The sequence below is a fragment of the Puntigrus tetrazona genome, chromosome 19 (assembly GCF_018831695.1).
Source record: "Puntigrus tetrazona isolate hp1 chromosome 19, ASM1883169v1, whole genome shotgun sequence".
Taxonomy (NCBI): Eukaryota; Metazoa; Chordata; class Actinopteri; order Cypriniformes; family Cyprinidae; genus Puntigrus; species Puntigrus tetrazona.
In genome coordinates, this window is record NC_056717.1 from 17662349 (window position 1) to 17686152 (window position 23804).

Sequence of the window (23804 nt, forward strand, 5' to 3'; positions counted from 1 at the left end):
TCAGAATTAGTTATAAAAAAGCGCTCAAGGTATTTATTCGACACAAATATCTTACCATGAAAATACCTTAACAAGGACATGTCGAGGCATACATTTAAGCATGTCTAAATCTCTAAATGAAGTAACTTTTTACATCCACCTTAACATAAATTTGATCAATTGTGTGAATAATTAAAACACAGACAAAACAATTGTTGATATTATGTTTCTGGCTTTTAAGGTAAAGTCAAGTTAAAGTCTTTTAGAGGCCAAATGAAAGCTTTTACCTTTATAATATGCTCTATTGAATTGTACAGCAAGTTAAAAAGTAATTAATTACCAGTTACAAATTACATCTTCTACAATGCAATTATTGTGCAAATTACTCTCCAAAAAATTATTACTTATTACTTTCTAAACCCTTTATCAACCTTGACCATTTAACGACACAAGAATATACATTAAAAGGTTCTTTTAATTCTTTCAAATAACTACATAAATTATTCTTGTCATATTTTAGAGAGTCTAGTTCTCATTATTAACCATGACCTCAATATACTCTTTTATGGTTATTGACGCTCAATAAAATTAAGTAAAAATTATTAGGTGCATTAAGTAATAATAAACAGCTAAAATACTTAAAATATTTGAAACATAAATCATTTTGTTCAAATATTTTTGTATCTTTATTACATACAGAACATCATAAATAAAAAAAAGTGCGTAGAAAAATTTAACAGATTTAGAAATTCTTGTATACAACTTTATACAAAGGTTCACTCTGAGTGGGATCACGTTCAGTGATGGAATCAAGCCGCAGTCTTCATTTTTAATAATAAGCACACTTCAATTCTGTACAAAATAATGAGGGAAGGGGGATCTGGGAATTCTCTGGAAAAACAACTCAAAACAACCCCTACAGTAACATTGCATAAAATCAAAGCTAGTGCGGGTTTATCCCAGCATTCCCTATACTATTGTTCGTACTGTAACTAACTAGCTGTCACTGATGTACTGAGGTAGTCAACCCAAATGGAGATGAGCGTCTGTCTAAACGTGCTGCAAGAGGAAGGGTATCAAAAGAAGACACATGGCTATTAGCAGCGCCTCGGCCGTTTCCAGCTGAACCCGCCATTCATGAGTACGGTTTTGAACATTTACTTAAATACTTGTGCACTGATGATCAGACTAGGATTTGTCACATCTTTACTAGACAAGTCATCCTAATATGTAGAATACTACAGCTGACCGCCAAAAGACTGGCCTCAAGATATAAAAGCACATAAAAACAGTTCTTAAAACTAATCTGTCGAAAATTGGGCTTCGGGGTGAAGAACGGTAATCTGTACATGACCCAGAATGCTGTAAAACGGCCAGTATATGCATTCAAAAGCAGAGGGACTCGAAGTTAAATGTGCCAATCAAATTTGGTCTTAAATTTTGTTATATGTGACGCAATAATTTGAACCAAAAAAAAAAAAAAAAAAAAAAGAAAAAAAAACACTGAGAAATATACAAACGTCGATGTTCTGGAAACGTACGGGATCCTGTTAGAAACTAGGTTGTATGGCAAGATTGTTCATGGTTTGACCAAAAAGTACATCTGTTCTGAAGAATATGTACAGTGCCTACATTTCCAAAAAAAAAAGAGAGCAAAGATTATTAAGGTGCTGTTGAGGATGACCTATAACAGGAACTCCTCTTGATTCAGTAGCAAAAAATAATCACACCCTTCCGAACCTCAGGGTATCCTCCACTATGAAAACCTCTGTACATTAATTCTGACACTAAAGGATCCTTCCAGAATAGACCTACTGCATTACCAGCCACCAGTGGCAAGACTTGAAAGGCATGCTGGGACAAAAGAGCGTAAGGACAGGTGAAAATGTTAAGTAAAGGGTATTCGTTTGAGGTCACTACTTTTAATTTTTAAATCAGAGCAAACGGCCTCATCCAGTGCAGGATGTTACTGGGTTGTTGACTGCTGGGGTAGGAAATATAACTCAAGCGAGGTAACCAATCCAGATATGCTGGTGGTCTAAAAAGGCTACACACCTTGCCAAATAATCTAAATATTGTATTTCCTTCAGAATAAATTAATCTCTGCACCATTAAGCACCTGTAATGAGTGTCTTCCTTCATAAATAGCCACCCATACCAAGATATCCCCCCTAAACCTCTTTTCCCCACGAATTTGCCGTTGAGTAAACATGCCGGTTTTAGTTTAGGAAGTGTCGGCAACGCCGAGCCCCACAGTTACAGTTCAATTTGTTGTTTGCATCTTCAATGGGGAACTTGTAGTCATAGGTGAGTTCCTCTCCCCGGTAAATCTTCCGCAGGGCGAATATAACGATGTGCTTCTGGCCCTCCACGTTGATGACTCTTGAATAACAGTTAGGGTCGCAGGAATGATTTATAAATCGTGCTGCGTTTCCGTGCATGGTGGCGTCCACCACATCGAAGTCGTCAATGCGAAACATGTAGCAGCCGATGCCCTGAGGAAAGAGATAGCAGGTTAGGAACTCAACATTACATCAAAGCAATGCATCATCACAATGGGAGAAATCACTTTTACCTTGCTGTCATAGTATTTTTCTCTTTTGTCAGTGAGAACTGCACGGATGACGTTGCCGGCGTACTCGATCACCATCTCTCCAGCCTCGATGTTCCTCTTGCAGAAAAGACCTCGACCATGTATGGCGGATCTGTCATGGAGATAAGTAATTGCACCAATTACTTTTCTTCTTTAAAAGTTAAGTGATTTTATACAAATTTTATGCTGCAGTGCACTACCTGTAAACTCCCACAGCCTCTTTAGAGGTTTTCTCCAAGTGTCTAAACCTCATAGCCATTGGCAACTCCGTACTTGTGGCTCGTCTAAATGGAAGTCGAAATAGCAGGATGAGTCACAAAAAAATGTAAATAAAATAAAAACTTTTTTCATACTTTAAATAAATAAATAAATCATCTATTATTTTGGTATTACAGTTGATAAAACAACGCAAAATAAGTTTTATCTTTTTTTTTTTTTAAATCTTCTTTTAAATCTTTCCTTTAAATAAATTTAAAGGAACAGTTCAGCAAAAACTGAAAATTTTGTCATTAATTACTGTAAGAGCTTTGTTCATCTTAAGAAAACAAATTAAAGGAATAGTCCACCCAAACCAGAAAAAGTCTGTTCTGTCTCACTTCCACGGTAGGAAAAAAAATACTATGGAAGTCAATAGTGATGCAATGGTGATCCTGGTTACAAACTTTCTTAAAAATATCTTCCTATGTGTTTGGCAAAATGAAATTCATACAGATTTGGACAGAATTTTAATTTCAGGGTGAACTATAAGATATTTTTGATGACATTCATGAGCTTTCTGAACATCAGCAGAAAGGAAACTACCACATTTAGGGCCCAGAAGTATAGTAAGGACATAATTGTGACATCAGTGGTTCAAACTTAATTTTATGAAGCTACTAGAATACTTTTTGTGCACAAAGAAAACAAACAAAAAAAAAAAAAACTTTATTTCTTCTCAATTTGAGACTTGTTTTCTTTGGACACAAAAAGTATTTTAGTTACATAAAATTATGATTAAAACACTAATACCACATGGACTTTTTTTTTAACAACGTCTTTACTATGTTTCTGGGCCTCAAACGTATCAGTTGCTGTGATGTCTATGGAGGGTCAGAAAGCTCTTAATATCTTAATTTGTGCTCCGAAGATAAACGAAAATCTTAAAGTAATTAACGACAATTTTTTTATTTTTGGTTTATCTTTTCCAAATATGTTGCTGAGTGACTAACCTGCTGGATTTTAGCATGACGTCGTCCTCCTCATCATCACATGGCCTTGACTCAGGAAGTTGACGATGTTGCGATGCCAGGAAATTAAACATATCAAAGGTAGATTTTCTGTGTGTGCCGAGGGAGAAAGGCGATTTTTGATTACCCCATTTGGAATGGAACAAATAAAGGAAATTAAAGTCGTATGTGAAGCGTACATGAGTTCACAGATACTCACCGCACATATACCTCTGCGCGGGCACAGCCACTCGGGTTTATTGGCAGCTCTTCTTCTGGTACTTCATGCTGGTGGAAACGGAAACTGTGTTTCTGGCAGAGAGAAGCACCCTGCAGCTGCTCAAGCAGAAAGAGCACAGCATCGTGGAGGACACCCAGCACCCTGGCACCGCTTATCCTGTTGAAGGGAAACTGCTCTAGCCGACAGCCTACCCGTGCCTCCTGGACACCATCCATTACTGCTTTCCACGCCACTGAAAAAAGGCCATAGACAAAACATATAATAATGTGGCAGAGTGTGAAAGGAAAAAAAACAACAACATTCTTATAGCACAATGCGTCACTACAAGGTTTATCATTACTGACCATCCATGCTGTCCGCTTCTACACTAAAGCCATCCTCACTAGTAATCTGGAAGCGCAGATGGGGCAGATACTGACTGACACACTTATCCTGCTTGCCTGGTGATGGAGAGTCCTCATCTGAACTCCAACCTGAAGCAATTACACATGCAGTGAACTTTCAAAACCTCTGTTACAGTGCACCTGTGTTAAGCTAATTCAAATTCATTGAAAATGCTGCTTTAAGGTAACACAATTAGTCATATTCACCTGCATAGGGGGCCCAGTCAGAGGAATCACTATGTTTATAGCTCATGCACTGAGATTTAGCACTGTCCCGTGTCTCATTTCCCTGCACCAAAGCGGGCTCTGGTTCATTCGAAGTAATTCTAAAAAAGAGGAAAAAGAAAGCATTTACATGGTTATCATGGTTATCTTTGGTAAAACACAAGTAAATGTGATTTTAAGTTATCAACACTGACCTGTCCTTTACATTGTTCTTTGGCTGGTCAAGAGATCCAACATCTGGATCGTCAAAGTCGAGCACATCCTTTACACTTGGGGCCTTTATTCTAACACGGTTTGATCTACATATCAACAAAATACGATAACCATTACATGGTAATATTAGAAAGAAATTAATAACATCTGGTTTGAATGTTTAAATGTTCAAAATTATATTTTTATTTTTGTTAATGACTAGTCAGTCTATTAAAATTTGGTTTAGGGGGCAGGTCCACCAAGAAGCTTTTATGTTTGTTAATGAAAAGTCCCTTAAAAATAAATTAATTTTAAAAAACAGTGAAGGCATACTTCCTTTTTTTTCATATCTATAGTAATGATCAATAACTTGCCACCCTGACTTAATTTGACTGAATATTTGTTCCTACCTGCTGTGGTCATCCTGGGAAGAAGTGCCTGTCTGGTCCAAGAAGTCTGTACGGCATCTTTTCACACCAATTCGATCAGTTACTGAAGACACTCTCTTGATCTTGACTTGAGGTCTGAAGTGAGACAAGATGTTGGGTTGAGTCCGAAGATGAAACCCAGGGACTGAATCCTTTGCTTCGGGAGAGAGGCGTTTTTCGAGGTGGAGCTGAGAAGGGCTCGTGTCAGTGGGATGCGCTACAACACGGTGACTTGCCATTGCTTTGTCGATTATCTCCTGGGCCACTTCCGCCTGCCCACTTTCAGATATTGAGCCCGTTCTTTCCATCGACGGATTGACGCTGTGCAATTGGCTTACAGGATAACTCTGGGGAATCCTCCTGATTAGCACTTGGGTTGGGGGTGTTGCTCCATTGTTGCTGCTGTAAGATATGATACGCGTTGGTGTGGTTTTGCTGAGACTAGCCTGAGGCACTGGTATCACCGTAACCTTTGGGACAGGTCGCTGGAGAACATTACTGCTGTGGATTATCTTTGCAATCTGGCTGATCTGGGTGTATGAGGGAGAATTAGAGCTAGGTAATTGGTATGTATTAGTCTGTGGGTTTTTCACTAGAATCTGTCCTGCACGGTTGACCAGAAGAACCTGAGGTGCAGGGGGTGTACCAGGTAAACACTGGGGCAGAGACTGTTCAGTCACTTGTTTTGGGGTGGCAATGCGTATGGCGATCCTACGACCCTTACTGGCTTCCTTAGGCAGAGCTCCAAAACCATTTATTAAAACTGAAGTAGGAGCAAGCGGAGTCCCTTGAGGTGCAACAGAAATAGTGGGAGAAGATGAGACAACATTGACAGGCAAGGAAAGTGGCAGAGAGTTGGTAACAGGCATTGTCATATGGAAGGGTTTGGGTTGGGAGCCAGGTTGTATGGTCACGAAACGTCTTTTTGTGGAGGCAGCTGGTGCAACAACATGAATTGTTCTAGTACTACTCATTGGCACAGCAGCCACCCGTTTCTCAACAGGTGACAAAGCTCTCTTTAAAACAGATTCATCTTTGTTTACTAGTGAGGAATCAGTTGCAGCCACAGGACCAGCAACATTTTGTGTCAAGTTCAAAACTCTGCCATCAACAGCGGATATGAAATTCCCACTGGTGTCATCCAAGAACACTTCCTGCAAACCTTCTGTTGACTCATTTTCGAGCAAGACTTCTTCTTGGGTCGTAACAAGATCACTGCCTTTGTAAAGGATGGGGGTTGTTGCTTTTAGTTCATCTGGAAATGACTCTTGTCCGTTGGACACTTCAGAATCAATAAGTATGTTTCCACCATCTTGTAAAGAAGTTATTATCTGTTCTTCACAGACTTGGTCCATGTTTTGAGTCTGTAGCTGAGAATTCTGATCAACAGAATCTGTTGTATGTGGATTTGCAATAGGTGATCTTGGGCAAACTAGCTGCCTGTCACCAAGGGTTTTGCCCTTTTTTAAACCAGTGTGCTTTAATGGCTCAGTATCCTGACTACAAAAACTACTTCCTACTTCCTGAGTATCATCGTCTGCATTGGCTTCGCCTGTATCGCTCTCTGAGTCATTGTCAGCCCCATCCAGCTGAGTGATGGACCCTGAGTTAGGAAGGACAGAGAGTCCTGCCTGTGCAGATTCTTTGGCAGGTTCACGGACAACAACAGTGCGAGAGAAATTCAGGTAATGGTCAGCGACATCATCATCTGATTCCATCTGACTCTCTGAAGTCAAGTCCTTCCTGCCAGTGCTGAATTTGCAGGCCCCTTCCTCTGCATCTCCCTCTCCACATTGAGGGTCACAGTCCAGAGCCACATTTTCATTGAGCAAAGCCTCATCAAATTCAAGCTTTGCATTCAACACAGAGGCCACCGCCACATCTGTGTCTGGATCGAAGTTTGCAGAGAGCAGTTCTTGATTTGATTTGTCAGATGAGGCAGGAATTCTGTGGCTTGGTGTGCCTGCAGCCTCCTCTGGCTCCGGCAAGGCAAAGAGCTCTTGAACCACCTCATCAGTCTTATGCTGTGTGGTTTTAAAAGGCTGTTTGTGCCTTGGGGACTGGCGGACAGATGAATGTAAGGTGCAAGAGGGACTTTGCAGAGCTGCTTGTGGAGGAGAGGGTCCTGAGGTGATGCTAGAGGGAGATGAAGAGGAAGGCCTCCCCCTTCGCCGAGGTGAGGTGGAGCTCATGAGGTTCTCGGTTGCACCAAGTGGTGAGACAGGGGGGCTGAACGAAAGGGATCTAGGGTGAATCGTGCCCCCTGATCTCAAAGCCATTGGGCCTGACACTACCACAGGTGGAGGAGAGGCATTTCGGCTACGTGTGGAAAGTCTCCTTGTTGCACGTCGTGTCTCATCAAGGTCACTAATGGTCAAAATGTGATGGGATGTGGAAACAGCATTGCCTGGAAAAGAATTTTAAGATAACTATGTATGACTTATAATCAAAATAGAATCAATCAAAATAGACAGAATTTACATTTTTGGGGGAGCATTTTTGATTATTCTTGATTCTATTTACTTAGTATCATGTCATTACAAACCTATGATTAATCTACGAAACAAAAGATAAATTGTCTGATGACACCAGAGTAGTTTCAAGTAATCAAAACTTTCAAAAATGTCACAAAGGCGCCGTAAAATTAATTCTAAGAAACTGAGCGGTTAAATCCAAGTCTCGTGAAGAGATAGGATTGCTTTACATGAACAGATTTTAATTTTATTTACATCTAAACAGTGATCAACACACATAGATACAAGCTATATGCTTATGTAAATTTATTAAATATAAATATAGCATTCAAATTTGATGTAATTGGATTTCTTTGTTTGGTAAATGAACATAACTAGAAACCAATGCAAAAATCTCACCTGGGGAAGGTAATGGTCTGGACATTCCCCCTGCTGGTCTCCTGTTGTGTGGATAGCTAGGAGTCTTACCTCCGGCCCCCAAGTCTTGTTTGGTCTTGGAGGGGGTGCTGGGGGGCAGTCCAGGCGAAATGGACTCGCTATCTGTGCCATCCTCATCTATTAGACAGAAATATGAGTCGTCAGAATAATTATTAAAAAAAAAAAAAAAAAAAAAAAAAAAAGAACAACTTGAAAAATTAATATTAATTCACAATTATACAATATTAGCCATCTAACAAAAATTGCAATGCGATTACACAAAATGCATGAATAAAGATATATAGACATGCATATACACACCATTGTGAGCTTTTGGACTGTGTACAATTGTGTGATTTTCTCCCTGATCCACCATGGAGCTAGGAGCTTTGCACCGTGTTGATGGTCGCACCTCTGTTACTTTACATGTATATCGGCATCGTCTGCGAGGGTCAACGGTGCTCCAATACCATCTAGAACATCTGAAACCACATCAAATTATGTGAACAACTATGTTTGCTCATAATTTAGAATAAATAGCAGTTCTACTAAATTGATTTTACCTTGATTTCAGAGAAAAAGCATGCATTTTTTAAATTACTTTCTTGGACAATTAATATGTATCAAAAATGTGGATGATGCTTTGATAACTGACAACTACAATGGAAAATTAATTACTTATTGAGAAAAAGCTAAGTGACTTTAAAATGCATATCACTCACTGGTATCCAACTGGATACAATTTTTCAGAATTTGCAGACAGCTCCGTCAGAACACCAAGTTTTTGTACATGCAGAGACCCTGCATGGATGCATAATAAAACACATTAAACTTTCTCTTGCTTTCAATGCAACACCAGAGATCATCATTCGTTTACTCACCAATCATCACATTTACGGACTCTGGCTCCAAGCCTGTTAGAAACTTCCTACGCAGACTAATCCCATCAAAATCCACGTATACCCTTCTGAGAACTTCAAACCCATTGCCTTGCTCAATCTACAAAAATAAATGGTTGTTTACACACTACTCGTCACACTACAATTTTACAGTAATAGTAAAACATTATTTTGCTCAGTTGTACACACCTTATTGTTTATGAGGTCACGATGTTTGTAACAGTACACTTTTTTATCACACTGGAAGACACAGTTGCTGGCACGTGCACACATGAAGTGGTAGTTACTCTGACACGAGGTAAGACAACAGCCCACAGTCGCTCCTGTCTGGCCACAACGCTCACAGCGCTGGCACAAAAAATAAAAAAAAGGTCAAATGAATACATTCATTTATGTAAAGCATATTATATTCTATTAATTAAAATTAAAAATGGTATAATGACTGCACCATATAGAACATCCAGGTTATCAAGGCTATGGAACCCCTGAACTGGGCTTAAAATATTTCACAATTTTACTTATTCAGTTTTTATCTAAATGAACTCTGCACCAGTTTATACCAACCATGAGTCGGCCCCTGGTGACGGCACTGTGGACATGCAGCAAAGCTCCTTTGACATCCTGGACCTCCGTCGACCAAATGCAGCAGTTCACATGAGCCCATTCATTCTGTCCAATATACAGCAGCCTCCCAGCATCCTACAAATGCAAACAACACAGCTCCGTGAGCCAAACAGCAGACTCGTCTCTGAACACTGAACTGGTAAAGGCTTCACCTACATTCGGTTTGGCATCTCCATGTTGCTGGCAGAGAGAGCACTGTCTTTCATCCATTAAAGACCGAGAGTTCACTTTCTGCAGATCTGTGGTTCAAGAGAATTTTTTTTTACAAAATGTACAAACAAGAAAACAGCATGAGCCATGAAGATAAATTACATTGCGTTTACCTTGAGATTTTCTTTGAGGGTTTTCTGGATCCTGCTCTTTTAGCCATTGTGCATAACTGTGTTCATCGCTGGGGGGAATTATAGCATCAGGGAGCATACCACTATGAAACAAAAGTGGCAAAGTGGACCTTAACACCACAATTTTTGAATGCATGTAGCATATTAAAATAAGAAAAGCTAGGTTTCCTACCTTGGATACTCTTGCATATGACAGCTCCAAGTTTTGGGGTCCTGACTGTTAAACCAGCTAAATACTTGTTCTACTAGCTGCAAGGACAACACAAAGATATTTAAAAGAAGCAAGATATGCACCAAGATAAACTACAGCATGTAATTATGACTCACACAATATGCATAACATTAAAATGCATAACGATTGCTGAACATCGGCAGCTACTGCAGGCTTACAGGAAAAACATATTACCTTTATATAATATAATTTGGCGTGACCAGTGGGCCTTTGCTCCTCTAGAAGAAACTCTTTTCTCAGCCTTTCCACCATCACTGCTACCACATCTTCATGAAATGCTTTCTGAAAGACCAGGGTTAACTGTGTTTACGTACAGTGTTATATGTATGTGTGTTGTATCTCTCTAATGCGATATTAGAATATAAATATACTGATAGACTGAGATATTCAATAGTTCTCCAATAGCTCTGGACTGAATATAGTCTATAAAGAATATTAAGGATAGGGTAATGTAAGTCCCCATAGAATCATTCTATGTTATTCTGTTGTCATGCCAAAATTAAATCATGTCATTACTAGTTTTACATGTACAAGAAATCTCACCAGTGAAGTGTACAGGCCATTCCCCAGCTTCAGCTCTACAGGATGCAGACAACAGCCTGACCGCTCCTTTACAACTTCAAAATCTGGACACACCTCACACTGTCGAAATACACACATAAAGCACATTTGATTCACCAGGGCACTGCAAGAGTATAAACTTGTTTGGCATCAAATGGACGGTGAGTAAACAGGCAGCTGAAAACTTCACCTGTGCACACATGAGGAGGTGGCTGATGATCAGAGAACTCTTCAATCCATTCATGATCTTCTCTAGACCGTTCCTCAAAACTTCCTGAACAACATCCTGCCAGCCGCTGCGGAATCTCTTACTGCAGGGAGCACAGGAGAACACCAGACTCTTCCCGCGCAGACGACACAGGATCTCATACAGGTCATCTGGAAAGTAAAAGGCAGGATGGAGATACAAGACAACGTGTGTTGCATCAGTGAGGCAATAAAAATGGACACATCCTACCTGTGAGCCCCTCACATTTGGGATGGACCCAGTGGGCACATCGAGCACACTGCATCATGCTGCTGTCAAACTCATGTTCCTCGTAGCATTTCAGACATACAGTGCAGAAGTTCCCTGAAAACACACCGCTGATTAATTGGAATTCACAGTGCAACATGCAATAATGTTATAAAATATTCATATAAATATTATATTAACAGATATTACATGAAGTCGATAAATAAACTACATAAAACAACAGTGTTTTTTAAAATCATATTTTCCCAAAGAATAAATTGAATAGGGAAGACACCTAGAAGAGTTTTTTGAAATATATATAGTGGTATGCAAAGGCTTGGGTTGTTAATAGTGTGTTAACCTGGATGATATACGACTATTTTAAATATATACATACAAAAAAATTATATATATATATATATATATATATATATATATATATATATATATATATATATATATATATATATATATATATATATTTTTTTTTTCTTTTATTTATGTGTTATATATGTTTGCATTGTCAAACCTTTGCTATGGTGTTTATTACAGTCAGGGCAGAGTTCCAGCTCATGGTTCCAGGACGTGTCCGAGGAATTCCCAGGAGTCACACCACAGCTCTTACACCTAATGCACAGCATGCAAATCTACAAAGAAACAAAGCAAACTTTATTGATGGACCAATTCATGCAAAAAAAATAAAAAATAAAAAATAAAAAAAACACTGGAAAACATATTGTACTTAAAACTGCTTAAATTGATTTAAAATAGCTTAAATCGGCATGACTGTCAAAAATACAATATTGCCAAGCTTAAAATATATGATAAATAAAACTCACTGTATGAACATGTGGTACTCTATGGGAGGGGAATTAACTCACCCATGAGGTGTTCATTTTGACAGGTTTGGGATATGTGGGTCCTAAACAGGATGGATGGTAGCAGTACATGCATCTCTTGCACTGCAAAACTGGCTAAATGGGAAGAACAGAACATCTGCTGTCATATATACCAATTGCATGTTAATATTTACAATATTTTTATATATATATTTAAAATAATATCTTCTGCTAATAAAAAATTAAAGCACCTTCGCTTGCTTGCTCTTGCGGCCACAAACATGGCAGAACTTGCAGCGTCGGCAGCACCAGTTCTCCTTGTTCTCCTCCTTTGGACGGTCGTCCGGTGGCAGGCAGAAATTGTGAAAAGGCTCACAGCACATCTGACAGTAGATCATCTGGGAAAGCGATCAATTTTTCCCAAATTATTATAAAAGGATGAACTATTATTCTTCAACATAAAATGAAAATGGACATATGTACAGTGTTATTACAGACGTAGTATGGGTGATGATTTAGTGGTATTGAGTTATGTAATGAGAGCTGGATCTTACATCATGCTGGCCTTTGCTGGCACAGAGCAGACACACAAACTGGGGCATGATGGGGACTGAAGTGAGAATACTCAATCCTCCCATCAACCACACATTCTGAATGTGACAGTCTTCCTGCATAAAGTGACAAAAAAATATGGTTAAAATAACAAGAGAATAAAATTTTAGAACAATTTTTTAGATGAGTGTTTTATATAACTACAACACCCACAAAAAAAGCTTCTGTTTTTACAGAAAATTCATTGCAATCTCGGTGCTGACCTTGAAGTCCACACGAATCTTGTTCATTGTTCCCTGTGACATCTTGCCCCTCTGGGTACAGCCGTTGACCTGTGGAGTCAGGACACTGGACGGCGTGTGCTCCATCGAAGTCTGACAATGAGTAAGAGAACAGCAATAAGTAAAACCTCTCTCTTCTTCCACCTTCTCACACGTCACTTTCCGTGAGTCTGCGGGATCAGTAAGCGGGATTGCTAATCCCAAATGGGCCGCTTGCACGACACTGGCTGGAAGCCTCTCCAGTCGCAACCGCAGCCTGCGCCCAGGCTTGAGGGAGGAAATTCCTGTATGGGTGAAGGCATGGTGGGGCGGTGCTGAAGAGTCCACGGATGATGATGATGGATCAAGTGGCTCCTATGTGAATGTCAAAAAAACCAAAAGAATAGGGGGTATATGGAGGGGAGCAGTAGGACCATAACACAAGCAGGAAAAAGTTCTGATAAAAAGTAAGCAAGAGGAAGACCGTCACCAAAACAGAGCATGAGAAGAAATGAGAAGGCAGAGAGCAGAGGGAAGCGTTTCCATCACCATCAACTGTTCAGAAGACAATGTCCTAACCAGGCAGAACATGATGAGCAAGTATAGCTTATGAAGTCTTATGAAGCTTATGAAGCCACAAAAAAAAGAAGAAAAAAAAAAAAAGATTTGAATTACTCTTGCTAAGGTAAAGAATTGATGTAATGCCAGAAACTTTATGTAACACCTAATTAGAACAAATGGTTACTCTGTAGTTGTGAAAAGACAAAAAGAAGCAATTTTTTTTCAAGAGAAAGACATGAGAAGAATCAGGTTTGTTACCGAATTAAGAAGTTAAAGAGGACGACATTTCAGAAACGCTTCAGAAATTGGATTAAATTCCTGACATACAAATATATTGGTCGATTATAGCTTGATTAATTATTCATTTTGAGATCATCAAATTCGAGATAAGTTACCCTACCTTATCGTTTCTGCGTTGGGCCCAAAAAGCTCTGTAAAGGCCTTGCCGTTTCTGCTTTGTTGCCTCTTCTGGAGCAGTTACAGAAGTAGCCACTTCTGGAAAGTAGTTTAAAGTATTAGTTTGGTCTCAGCAAAACTGGTTTTACTGATCAAGATAAAATATCCCATCAATAAGCTGTTAAATTAATATAGAACTTTAAGTAAGTTTAATTTAGTAAGCTAAAATAAAGTACACACCACTTGATTGAGTCTTTGGGGTCCCGGTGGCCTTTGTCTTTTCAGAGCTGACGCTCTGCGTCTCTGTGTCAGAGGAGTCGTACCCCAGCAGTTTTCTGTAGGACTGAGGAGTGACTTGTCGTCTCGGCTGCCTCCTCGTGGGGCTGAACTGGGCCTGTCCTCCACCATCATCTCCACCTTCCTCCTCGTTTTCTTCTTCGCTGCTGTTTAAGCCAGCGGCCGCTGATGGCCGGCGCCGCTTCATCTGGACTGCGTCAAAGAGAGGTGGTAAAATAAAATGAACAAATCTGTACTTCGTCTGCTTATGTTAGCGATAAACAGTATTTTTTGTAATATTTGAAATCGCACACATATTTTTCACTTTATTTCTATATTTTACTCACATTCGACATTCCCGAGTAACTGAGAGGTTGATAATGAATTGCTAAAAAATTATTTCAATTTTAAGCAGGCTAGTACCTTTATTAAATCGCCTCATTTTGCTCCGCTCAATCAGCACACACTTCTTTAGGCTGTTAAAAACAAAATTCGAAAAACAAGTCCACAAATAGGATCAAATACTGAAAAAAGAACTGCATTATATGTCCCCTAAAAGCTGGGAAAGCTTAACTCCATTGGCTACCATGTAATTGACACTATTCGTTGACTTACACACAGCTCTGTCGTTTCTTATTGGGTCCTCCAAATTTGGGCTTGTCCAGACAGAACACACACCTTCCACAGTCCTCCAGCCGATGGCAGCCCTTGCAGCGCATACAGCGTTTTAGCCGACAACCAAAAGCTGTGCTTTCGTACCTGCGTCTAAATGTCAGCTTGGGTTCAACAGATTCTTCACTCTCAGCTTCTGAGTGAGATGCAACATCTTGAAGAGCCAGAAGGGGCAGATGGAAGAGGGAGAGAGAGGCAAAAGAAAGCATCTAACATAAGAAGAAGGGCATTTTGAGCATGTCAGAGTTGGATTCAGAAATAAATAAGGTGAATACTGCCTTTTTGACATTAGCTAGATACAATCCAAAAAGTTGGCTTTTTTCAATTATTATTGCAATCAAATGTTGCCAATTAACTTTTTCAATTAAGGGGAAATATATATTCTAAAATGTGGATCTTCGTGTATTTACTTTTATGTTTCTGTGCAGTAGTGCATTATGTGCGCTCTCCAAACAATCAAGGCATTTTACATACAGTCCACAATGCAGTTCGCATTTGTTGTGCATTATGAATGCAACACACTCCAGGATAATTTTATTTTCACATTTTACCGTATTACAAAACCTTTGGCCATTACATGCTAGCAAAGGATGAGAACATTGCTGCACAAAATATCAAGTTAAAGTTAAGAGTTTAATGCAGAATTACATTATTATAAATGACTAATAATAGTAATAATACTAAACATACTATGCAAGTGGTCAGTGATAATAATGCAATAATGGAAAGTGGTCCAAAGAGAGAGATATTTTAGGAATGATACATTAAATAAAAAAATAAATATTTTTAGATTTTAGAATATTTTTTAATCAGGAATGTCATAAATATTTATAATAGAATATCTGTATTTACAACATTTTCCATTTGTTATATTTATCAATAAATAAATAAATAATTTTAAAATATCTTTAAATCATTCTACGCTCTCTACAGTTTGTTTACAAATCATACACTTTATGCTTCCAAGCCCAGCGTGAACACATATTACAATAACACTGTAACTAACATAAACAAAATATACAATTTCCAGAGCCCAGATGTCTCCATGAGCAACTGTCACTTATAATGGATGCGGACAGAATGAGGAAAGGAGAGGTGTGTACCCTCTTCGGCAGGTGAAGCAGTGATCCCTTCTCTCTCATGTAGAGGAAGGGCGCTGAGCCTTGGAATGTCGTCGGGAACCATGGCGCGTGGCTGTCCCAGTGCCACAGCTGCTGCTCGACACACATGCTTTATACGTGGACCACCGATCAATTGCTCCTATAGAGATAAAAGGGCATTACAGTAACTCACGGTGCAACTAAAAAAGCTGAAGAGCAATATTTTGTATTGAAGCATACCTGTGGAGCACCCTCTGGGTTAGCTGGGACAACTCTCTTCCCCCTCTTTCTGCCTCTCTGCGTGACTGCTGCCGATCCATCTCTTACTCTCACAGAGTTAGACAGAAGCTGCAGAGCACAAGCACTATCGTAAATATAATTATACAGAGCACTATGGCATTCACTAAGATAAAAAAAAGATGTCTTTGTTACTCATTACATTTACTATTAAAACAACAATTAATTATTGATAATTACATGCATACAACTCTAAACCAAACCCTCATCCTAACATATAGCTAATTAATATTATTCAGCACATAAATGTATAATTACACTGTAACAAGAACACCTTAAAATAAATTGTAACCTCAATGTTTTAGAAGGAAAAAAAATTTCATGCTACGATCTCATAGACAACAAAAACTTTTGTCTTTTATGCATAAAGCTGATCAATAATATTTTTTTAATATTATTATTTACTAAATAAAAATACTAAATATTTTAGAATTAGGCAACTTTTTTTCCCTGTGATGACACTTTTGATAGCTGAAATTTCAGCATACTCCGGTCATAAATGCCATATGATCCATCAGAAATCATTTTAATCTACTGATCTGGTGCTCAGGAAACCTCTGTTGAAAGCAATTTTGCTACTTTATATTTTTGTTGAAACTGTAATGCATTTTCATCAGGATTCTTTGATGAACACCATTTATTTTAAAGTCAAATTTATTTTAAAAGTCAAATTTTTACCATCATTTTGGATCAATGTTATCTTTGCCAAATAAAGTAAAATGTTTAATCGATTGCCCCTCAAATAAGGCTTTGAAAACAAAAACACTCAGTTCACCCATCTTTAATATATTGTCATAACTTGTCAAAAACAGTGACGATTCGTATTCTGACCTGAGCTGTTTTGAGCTGTTTCTGCTGGTCGATTTTAATCAGTTGGACTCTTGCTCTCTTCAGAAGGTGGAACATCCTCTTATTGGCCCCGGAAATATTAATTCTCTGGGTGTTTCCACCTTGCTCTACCATCATATGGGCATTCTGTGCGGTCGTTTCAGTGGTGCCTTCAAGGCTGGTAGTCTCTACTGAAAGAATAAAGTTACATCAAAATTAGGAGGAGGACAAAAGAACAGACCAAACCATGTGGAGAGTTTTAGGTTGTTGTTTGCTTTATTAGCATACCAAAATGGATTTCATCTTTATTCTTATATTATAATAATTATTGCATATGCATGTAAAGTACTTATTGCATTTGTAAAGCACTTTGAGTTGCATTCCTTGGATTAAAGGTAGTCTACATATAAATTTAGTACTATTAGTGGCATAATACTGAAACATGACCGTAAAAGCCCTACCGTTCTCCTTAGCAGGGCCTTCTGCCAAAGACGCAAGTGGCATCTGATCAGAGAGTTCCCCAACATGTATGGCTACTTTTGGCACCACCCCTGGAGAATACATGTCCTGTAATTTGAGATCAGACTTTCTTCCTTCCGCATTATGGGCCCCCCCCTCAGCACCATCCTCTGTTAGCTTGGAGCGTGCACTGGCAATCCGCTCCATCCTTCGCTTGGCCAGGCACGCTGTGAGCTTCTTCAATTTCCAGTATATCTTATAGTGGTCTGTGGATTGGCCAACTCTCCTACCCCTCCCTCGAGGACCACCAGACACCCTAGAGGAACTCAAAACACGTTTGTCATCCTGGGATTGTGCCTTTTCCGGAACACCTTTTTCATCATTGTTTAGGATCAGAGGTTCTTGTGCAGTCTTCGGCTTGCTTCCGGGATGAATGGTTTGGAGCTCAATATTCGGTTTCCCGAGATCCGCTGGAATCTCAGTAAGAGCAGGTTTCTTTGGGGAACCTCGTTCTGGAAGAGCAGACATACGCTCATCATCCATGAACCTCTTCGGGACCTTGATGACCCGAGAAGATCGAGCACTAACAGTTGGTCTAGTGGAGTGTTTAGGCTGTCTTCCAGGCTTTGATTTCTTAATCTCTCCAACTGCCTGTTCCTTTCCTTCCACCGGTTGCAGCACATGTGTAGAGTCTGTCTCTAGAGCAAGTCGCTGTCTCTTTCTTGGCATGTTAGAGGCCTGTCCTTGACTGTGAGGTACCTCCTGTTGCAGTAACTTGCTTTGTCGCCTTACAAAAGCCTTCTTCTGGGAAGAACTTAAACTATCACTAAAAGACGGTCCTGCATGTCCACTAAGAGATTCTAGAGGCTCCTTGTTTGCGCCTCTCCTTCTGCCCCTTCTCTTTTTTGCCATCGGTTTCAAAGAAACTGCACCTGACTGATTACTAGCAACCATTTCCTCTGTCTTGTTCCTGTAGGTCTTAGCATATTCTGTTGAAACTCTTTGGTTTTGGGTATCTATAACTCTGGAAGCTCGCTCTTTACCTTTAACCAGTGTTAAACTCCACACTAATTTGCCCTGCTTCGTCCGTCTGTCTACTGCACTGGACCCACGTTTTGAACTTCCAGTGATCTCCTCCTCTTCAAAAGCCCCGTCAATATTTTCATCATTTTCTGTCTTTGAGGAGACAATTGTTCCCTCTTTCTGGTTCCTGAGTACCCTGCCATTTCTCTTACTTGAGCTGCCCTGTTTCAATTGTTCATCTTTATCCACAAATGGCCTTTGTGACTGTGCCATTTGTTTTTTGGTCACCTTCCTGGCTGGCAATTTAATAATCATTTTGGGCCTTCCAGATTTTTGGTCAGTTCTGGAAAATCTTTTGCCTTTCATGTCAGGTTTTTTCAATAGTGATGATTTTAGTTTTGGAGCCAAAGGTGGCTTCACTAGTGAGGATGCCAGTTTAGGGGGTCTGCCTTTAGAAAAGAGAGACAAAAACATCAGTAAATTTTATTTATTTTTAATAAACAACAGTAAAACTAGAAAAAGAGGCAAGAGAGCATAAACCATAATTAACAATGTCAGTGCCTTCAAAATTATTTTTAATTGGGGATGCACTAAAGTTTTAGTGAATATCCATCTATAAATAGATAATAATTTAGATATTTCAATTAAAATTCTAAACTGCTTGTTAAAATGTATATTACTTATAGAAGTATAAAAAAGTAAGAAACATTAGGTGCAGGTAATTTTAATGTAAAAACATGCACAAATTAATACACAATTATATACCCAATCAGGTAAAGTATAAAGTTGCTGTCCCTCAAAAGAAAGAGTTGACTGAATCACTGAAACAAGTTGTTTTTAAAACATTTTCCAAACCGCTTCAGGTTGACGTCAAAATGAAAATGTAAGATTTATTGAAGCACAATTTTACGCCTACTTGTTGGTCTTTTTGATAGGTCTGAATAAAAATGCAGGACTGCAAAAATGAATTGAGCAAATCATTTGGGAGTCATTGAACAAATAAAGTAAAAATAAATCCATATTGTTAAATGCAAGTGTTTTTTGACCATGCATGCATGTCAACCTGTTGTTTGGGGCTCCCAAAACCAAAATATGACCTTTTAATAACCCATAATAGGAGCACTTTAAACATGGAAACAAGGCTGGGCAATATATATCGATCATTATATTATGTGCATCTTGTCAGTAAAGCCGATGTATATCGCCCAGCCCTTCATGAAAACAACTGAAACACTCACTTGATGAGCCCTGTCCAGAACGCGAGGACCACTGACCGTCCACTCTAAAGCCTGTGAAGTCTCCCTCCTGAGAAAGAATGATAGATACAATATAACCACAAAAGTACATGCAGAATGTTAGTGTATTTCTTGTAATCAAATGAATTTAAAATATGTAGGAACAGGACATTTAGATCATTTACACTATATTCTCTTTCTCTGCACTGGCTAATCCAACAGTTGTTGAATGAATGTTTGCAGTCCATCTTTTGCTCACTGCTGAGCACAATGACAGATGGCAGGACTACAAAACCCCTGCTCGACTGATAACGCTGGTATTATACAGAACAAATAATCAAACAAAGGCATCGGTTTCCATGAGTATTTGATTATTACATGCCAGGCTTCACAAACAAAAACAAAATATGTAACATGGGATCCACGCTTGATTTCTCTAAAAGACAGAGTAGTGAGAAATGCTGACAAAAGAGTGCAATACACACATTGCAACGCTAAATTACAATAACAATGCATTAGTTTTAAAGTTCAGCACACTGCACAAGTACACACATAGGTGTGAACGTTAACTATTAAAAAACTGCTATTTAAACACATGTGAAATGAAATATGAGACAACTCCGATATACTAATAAACGTCAGCACTCATGCTTGATGTAAGGACTTTTCAGAAACACGCAGAGCTCAGGAATCTGAACACTGCAAAGGTATTGCTGCCGTAAAACTTTTCTAATTTATTGAACAGATGACAATAGCCCATAAATGACCAATAAACAAAGAGAATGAGGTTTTGAAAGTTACAGCTTTATCATAAAATGAAAAAAACAACAGGCAAATCTCAAATCTCATCTTTAAAACAGTGCCAAGTGCAATTGTTAATAAGATTACATCAGCAAATGTTGTAGAAATACTATAAAGAGCAGGGTATTTTCAAAATACAACTAATTAAAAACTAAATATTTAACTCTTCAAGTTAATATAATCTATCGGTCTTTTTCAAACACCACAGAAAAAAAAAAGTCCACACAAAAAGTCCACAACGGCTCATGGTTCAAAATGATTCAGACTTCCGAAGTCAAGTACAGTTTTATATAAGGTGCTGTCCTCTCACGTAAGGAAGATGCTGCAAAGTCATCTGATTGCAGATAGCTTAGAATTTCAAAGCACAGATTCAGATTGCGTCAGTCTACAAGGTGTGATGTCAAATCTGGTTCAGCTTTGAATCAGACCGCATTCAAGCTTTGAGTGCTTTTGTTTCACTGTATTAGCTAGGAAAATTTCTCTAATGCAGTAAAAAAAAAAAAACATCTAGTAAGGATGGTGCTTATTAAAGAGATAAGAGTTCACACAAAAATCAAAATGTAATGTTTATCTCCTAACCCCCAGGGCATCCAAGATGTAAGTGACTTTGTTTCTTCAGTACAACACAAAGATTTTTAACTCAAACCGCTGCAGTCTGTCAGTCATATCATGGAAGTCAAAAGGCACCAAAGAAATGATCGTTCTGAGCAAAGAGTATTTATGATATAGTATTTATTATATAAATACTGTTATACTCTTATACATATCAATCACAAATCTTCTCTTCACATACATCTTGGATGGTCCTCGGGGTAAGCAGATAAACATCAAATTTTCAATTTTGGGGCGAAGTATCCATTTAACAAGAAAAGGACATGCATTTTAGTATAACGGTCTTTTAGTATAATACTAAAAATGTCCACCTTCACTTTATGGTACAAATGAATCATCTATAAATTGTTTACACATGCTATCTGTAAATTTCCCCTTCATTAACACATTCATCTGTAATTTAATTTGTACATATTTATCTCCTGTACATATTACCTATATGTGCACTTGTAATTTATATTTGTACCTATATCCTGCACTTGCTGCTTAATGCACTCCTGGTTAGACATAAACCGCATTTCGTTACCTTGTACTTGTACATGTGTAATGACAATAAAGTTGAATCTAATCTAATCTAAAAAAAAATGTATATTCGCTTTGATTTTTATATTGTTAATAACATTGAGATTTATTGGACTAAAGATATTTTTAGTTTATTTTCCACTTTACATATTCTTTTCTGGAAAAAAAAAAAAGTCAAACACAAGCATCTAATTTACAGCCCGGTCTTTTGAGGAAGTCACTGGTGCATCTCTAAATCATCACTGCGCACAAGTGAAGCTTGAAGACATCTTAGATCATAAAACTTTAAGCCTTTACATATCACCTAATTTAGATACCGACTTGTCAGTCAGTAGTCAGTTATATGGTTACAAAAATTACAAGCCATCAGAACTCCAACTTAGTTTTGCCATGTAAAGAACATACCCAAGAAAATGTCACGTTTCTTAGTTTCTTCTAATACGAGCGACTTTTTTTCCCCTCATATGAGCTATAAAAGCCAAATGTTTCAAATATGATACACAACACATATGCAGCCTTTTTGTATTTCCTTTTAAGGTATTGTTTCATGTCTGGCTTTACTAGGGTAATCTCTTATTTAACAAAATTAAAATGTAGACAAAGCACTCAAAGCACAAAAAATCCGGTTTTTTTTATGTGCTAAAAGTTTTACTGAATGAAAATGAACTCGAATAACACTTCTAGCACGTCGTGACTGATTAACAAGATTACTATGAAGCAATTAACTTGTCTGTAAACACTTCTAGCTGGCGGATCTAGTTTTTTTTTTAAGAAGCATTACATATTGAAGGATACAAAGACGACTCCCGACAGAATGCATAAACAATAACCGTATCATATTCCAGATGCAAGCCACGCCTCCCGAACGTTTTGACTAAATAAATAACAGATATTACTATCGATTAAGAACAACGGGCCTTTAAACAACACTGACATCAAATCCCAAAGCATTTAACTTTACACAAACTCCCTTAAAACTAATCAGCGGCCACCACGCTGTCACTGAACCGCAAACAATCCCAGTAGCCACGGCAACACCGCCGACCGGAGTTAAAACACCCGCCACGAGATCTCGACAGACCGGCAAAAGCCCAAGATACGACTGGCGTCTCTTTAAACGCTTTACACGGACTCCATCGCTAATCCGTGAAGCTTACAACCGCGCCGCTATGATCAGGTGGCTGCATCTCTGCAGGAACTGACACCAGCAACTCCGCGACATGCTGATGATGCACTTGCCGCGCATTAGCACGGTAACGTTATTTCTCTCACCTCGTCGCTCCCGCTCGTGCAGAATCCCGCATCGCGCTGGCGCCGGTGCTTCTCCGCCAGCCCGAGCAGACGCGACAGTGACGGGTCCTCTCTCAGCGTAGCTCTAACGTCGACGGGCCTCGGCCCTTCTCTGTCTTCAGCCCTCACCCGACCGACGTGAGAGCGTTTCTCCGTCTTTAGCAGGCTCCGGGACGTCCACGGCCGACCTGGGAAACGGCAGCGAACGGTGGCGGAGCTGTTTACGGTCGCCACAACAGCCGAGGCTGGTAATCCGCCTCCTGCTGCCGCCATTATTACATACCACAACAACAACTACGGCGCTGAGCTCTCGAGAGGAACAAGATGGAAAGGCGCGAGATAGCGGAGGAAACGCACTGCATCATGGGAGATTGAGTTTTTCTTTACGTTGGCCTTTGAGCATAGTGGCGCGTCATTCTTTAAATACTTAATAATACAAATTTAGCAGTTTAATGTCTGATATATTAAATAATAGTCAGTTACAGTTAACTGAATCTTTAGTTACAAATATATATATTTTTTATAGCAGAAATCTAAAAAGAAGATAAGAATAAAATATAAAAAGCTCATATAAAAGTCTTAAGTGTCCAGAAGCATGCAGTAAGAATGCCCTTATACTTCTAGCAATGAAACAAAAGATGTATGCGTTTTTTGTTTTATATTCATTGCACAAACAATGTACTTTTCTGAATATCAGGACATGTGCGCAGGCTATTAATTGCTTATTAAATGCTATTAATTTTATGCAGTCTGTTCCTTGAATTAATCTGTTTTTAAAAGAATGCCTGGACCAGTTTGATTTGAATGATTCAATAGATCATTTTTAAAACAGG

General features: G+C 38.8%; 1 protein-coding gene across 2 annotated transcripts; it reads right to left on the reverse strand.

Annotated features, from left to right (window-relative positions):
- Positions 1-641: 641 nt before the first annotated feature.
- On the reverse strand, positions 642-23573 carry kmt2ba (lysine (K)-specific methyltransferase 2Ba). 2 transcript variants are annotated; one of them, XM_043217408.1, is made up of 37 exons: positions 22954-23573; positions 19750-19816; positions 17491-18960; positions 17033-17217; positions 16145-16252; positions 15908-16064; positions 14748-14958; positions 14556-14608; positions 14097-14345; positions 13861-13955; positions 12903-13013; positions 12642-12755; positions 12339-12485; positions 12130-12222; positions 11778-11895; positions 11252-11365; positions 10985-11172; positions 10777-10875; positions 10408-10515; positions 10174-10250; positions 9984-10084; positions 9817-9899; positions 9601-9735; positions 9226-9384; positions 9019-9136; positions 8860-8938; positions 8459-8619; positions 8120-8275; positions 5229-7653; positions 4821-4925; positions 4609-4727; positions 4363-4491; positions 3998-4250; positions 3781-3888; positions 2773-2856; positions 2555-2684; positions 642-2474 (listed from the first exon to the last, which is right to left on the reverse strand). In XM_043217408.1, exons 1-37 carry the CDS (start codon positions 23242-23244, stop codon positions 2199-2201), a joined length of 8676 nt encoding a protein of 2891 aa, XP_043073343.1. In that variant the 5' UTR covers positions 23245-23573; the 3' UTR covers positions 642-2198. The 2 variants fall into 2 exon arrangements, with proteins under 2 accessions (XP_043073343.1, XP_043073342.1); XM_043217407.1 differs by having other exon boundaries at positions 17033-17220; positions 22954-23572.
- Between the last annotated feature and the right edge of the window lie 231 nt (positions 23574-23804).

What these genes read in the sequence shown, in the direction of transcription:
- kmt2ba (XM_043217407.1), bottom strand. Translation starts at nt 23,244, where the DNA reads ATGGCGGCAGCAGGAGGCGGATTACCAGCCTCGGCTGTTGTGGCGACC. An exon ending in AAGAAACGACAGAGCTGTGT is followed by an intron (nt 14,609 to 14,747) that starts GTAAGTCAACGA and finishes TGTTTTTAACAG; the next exon opens with CCTAAAGAAGTGTGTGCTGA. An exon ending in GTCCGTAAATGTGATGATTG is followed by an intron (nt 8,939 to 9,018) that starts GTGAGTAAACGA and finishes GCATCCATGCAG; the next exon opens with GGTCTCTGCATGTACAAAAA.